The following is a 2,718-nucleotide window of genomic DNA, read 5'->3' on the forward strand; positions in this document are numbered from 1 at the left end:
GTCCAAAAAGGGCCCCAAAGAGGTAAGGCCATCCTGTCTGGCTTAAAGGGGAGGGCGCTTCTTCAGGCTAAGGGTTGGAGACCTTTATTGCAACCCGCTCCCCGAGTTTACAATAAAATGAACTTACTCTTTAAACAAGCTCTAAGTTTCTAAGTAGAAACTAGTGGCAGAAGATACCCTCAGAAAAACATTTAAAGTTGAGTGGGGGGGGGGGGCTTACAGCTTTAGGAGGAGCAGCTGTGGGGGTGTGGCTATGTGGAGGAGCTCCTGAACTCATCTTTACCAGCCCATGGCTGCCTGCCATTCTGTATCACAGGAGGAGGTGGAAACCTGGAGCAATGCACTGAGCACTATGGACGGAGCTTCATGCAGGACCTGCCACAGCACAGGGTGTCCCTCTTCACCCACATGGAACTGCCTGCCACTCAGCTGAACCCTCGTGTCACTCTCCAGCCCCAGGGTGGGCCTGTGGGTGTGGGGGGCTCAGGGGCCCTGAACCAGGGCCTCCTTTTCTCAGGCACAAGCTCTCCCCAAGACCAGAAGGGAGCACCTAGAGGGCTAGGTAACAGCTCTGAAAGGTGAAGGACCCCCCTGGCAGCCCAGCAGGATCCCCCTGGCAGCCCAGCAGGGAAAGGAGAGTGGGTGCCAGCGGTCGCAGTGCTCCAGCCCTCCCAGTCATGGCAGCTCCTTCACAGACAGTGGCTGCCACCTGGGTCCTGGGGCCAGCTGCTCAGGGGCACGGCTGGGGAAGATGTTGTCTCTGCAGGAAGGTCAGGCTGGGACACCCCCCGCTTGACACGAATGGAAGAGGCAGCTGAGCATGGAAAAGAGCTGGTGTTGAGGGAGAGGGGCTGAGGCTGTGTCCTTGGCCTCCACGCTCCACAGCAGCACCCCAGGCGCCGGTGCAGGGGCAGGGTGAACAGGCCATAAGTGATGGGGTCCAGGCAAGCGTTGACTAAGCCAAAAACAAAGAGAAGGTGTGCCAGTGAGGAGGGCACAGATCCCTCCATGGCCGCTGGCCAGAACCAGTACCAGAGGCCCAGCAAGTAGTAGGGAGTCCAGCAGACCACAAAGGAGCCGACAATCACCACACTGAGGCACAGCATGCGCAGTCGAGCCTGGGGAATGGGGTTCCGTGACCGGCGCAGAGGAGCTGAAAAGACAGAGGGGTGGTTTGGCAAAGAAGGGGGCTGGCAGAGCAACACACACGCAGAGCAGCAGTCTGCGATGCTCCCCCCCCCTTGCTTCCTTGGCAAGGGGGCATGCACACAGTCAAAGACAGATGCAGTGGCACAGTCCCGCCCCATCCTGGGGGGGCCTTCCCTCATGCACCAGGAGGCGAGGAAGGGGCTGGCGACTGAGTGGGGAGGGCCTGACTCACCTGTCTGAAGCCCAGCTCAGCCCCGCCTTTGTGGCCCCCCAACTCACCGCTGCTGGAGGAGCCGGTGCTGTGGGAGATCTCCCACAGGATGCGCGAGTAGCAGGCCACCATGACGAGCAGGGGCAGCAGAAAGAGGCCCAGGAAGGTGAACATGTTGTAGGCCGTCTCGTGCCAGGGCTGGGCGAAGGAGCCCTGCGTGGAGCACTGCGTGAAGCTCTGCGGGGAGCCCACGGTGACCGTGTGGAAGAGGAAGAGCTGCAGGCCAAGGAGCGACAAGGGGGAGGTCTGGCTCAGCCCGCCTGCCCGGCTCTTTGGTGGACGGCGCCCCCCCCCCCCGCCGGCCGCCCTGCTTGCTAGACGGGACCGGCAGGCTGCCCAGAGGCCCCCCCCCGCGCCCGGTGTTCCCTCCAGCGGTACCTGCGGGGCGGAGAGACCGGCGCTCAGCAGCCAGGCCGCCTGCAGCAGGACCTGGTTCCGGCGCCCGGCCCGGGCGATGGCCAGGGGCTGCAGGATGGCCGCCTGGCGGTCCAGGCTGATGACGGCCGTGACGAAGGCCGAGGCGTACATGGCCAGCAGCTTCAGGAACATGAGCAGGCGGCAGGCCACGTCGCCGGCGCGCCACTGCAGGGTGATGTTCCAGGCGGCGTCCAGCGGCATCACCAGCAGGGCGACCAGCAGGTCGGCGCCCGCCAGGTGCAGCAGCAGCACGCGCGCCTGCGAGCGCCTGGCCCGACGGCTGCGAGTGCCCGCCCACAGCACGGCCGCGTTGCCGCCGCCGGCGACCAGCGACAGCACCAGCGTGAGCGCCACGCGGGCCTGGGCCGCGGCGGAGAAGGTCGGCAGCACCGGGGCCCCCTCCGCCCGGCTGCCGTTGGCCGGCACGGCCCCTCCCCAGGCCCAGGCGCTCTCCCAGGGCGCCGGGGCTCCTGCCGCGCTGCCGTTCGCCTCCGGGGCCCTCATGGCGAGCCGCGAACCGACGGCCTGGAACAGGCAGCGGGCCAGCAGGGAGCCCGACGCGCACCGGCTGGGCCGCCTCCCTCCAGGCGCCCCCTCCTCGCCTTCTGCGCCGCGCGAGGGCTCCCTGCAGCGGCGCTGCGCTCACGCCGGCTCAAGCCCTCCTCCAGCGTCGTGGGGACGGGCCTCTCCTGCACCTGCCCGGCTCCGCGCCCGCCCCTCCGGGGAGGTGTCTTCGACGGGGAGGGGCGGAGGCCCCTCGCTCCCCCGGGCTGCACCGTGCCTGGGTGGCCGAGGCCTCCGACGTGTGTCCGCGCCAGGGCTGCAGGGGGCTCACAGGGGCAAGGGAGGCTCCGCTGAAGCAGGAGCGCGCATGGGAGCGC

At 67.0% G+C, this 2,718-nt stretch overlaps 1 protein-coding gene across 1 annotated transcript; it reads right to left on the minus strand.

Annotated features, from left to right (window-relative positions):
• Positions 1-689: 689 nt before the first annotated feature.
• Positions 690-2,341, minus strand: LOC136658611 (gonadotropin-releasing hormone II receptor-like). Its single transcript, XM_066635390.1, has 3 exons — positions 1,799-2,341; positions 1,429-1,636; positions 690-1,153 (listed from the first exon to the last, which is right to left on the minus strand). Exons 1-3 carry the CDS (start codon positions 2,339-2,341, stop codon positions 690-692), a joined length of 1,215 nt encoding a protein of 404 aa, XP_066491487.1.
• Between the last annotated feature and the right edge of the window lie 377 nt (positions 2,342-2,718).

Source organism: Tiliqua scincoides, chromosome 8 (genome assembly GCF_035046505.1).
Source record: "Tiliqua scincoides isolate rTilSci1 chromosome 8, rTilSci1.hap2, whole genome shotgun sequence".
Taxonomy (NCBI): domain Eukaryota; kingdom Metazoa; phylum Chordata; class Lepidosauria; order Squamata; family Scincidae; genus Tiliqua; species Tiliqua scincoides.

Coding starts and splice junctions, on each gene's coding strand:
- LOC136658611 (XM_066635390.1), bottom strand. CDS start 2,341: ATGAGGGCCCCGGAGGCGAACGGCAGCGCGGCAGGAGCCCCGGCGCCC. Junction 1,637..1,798: donor CCGGTCTCTCCGCCCCGCAG/GTACCGCTGGAG, acceptor CTTGGCCTGCAG/CTCTTCCTCTTCCACACGGT. Junction 1,154..1,428: donor CACCGGCTCCTCCAGCAGCG/GTGAGTTGGGGG, acceptor CTGTCTTTTCAG/CTCCTCTGCGCCGGTCACGG.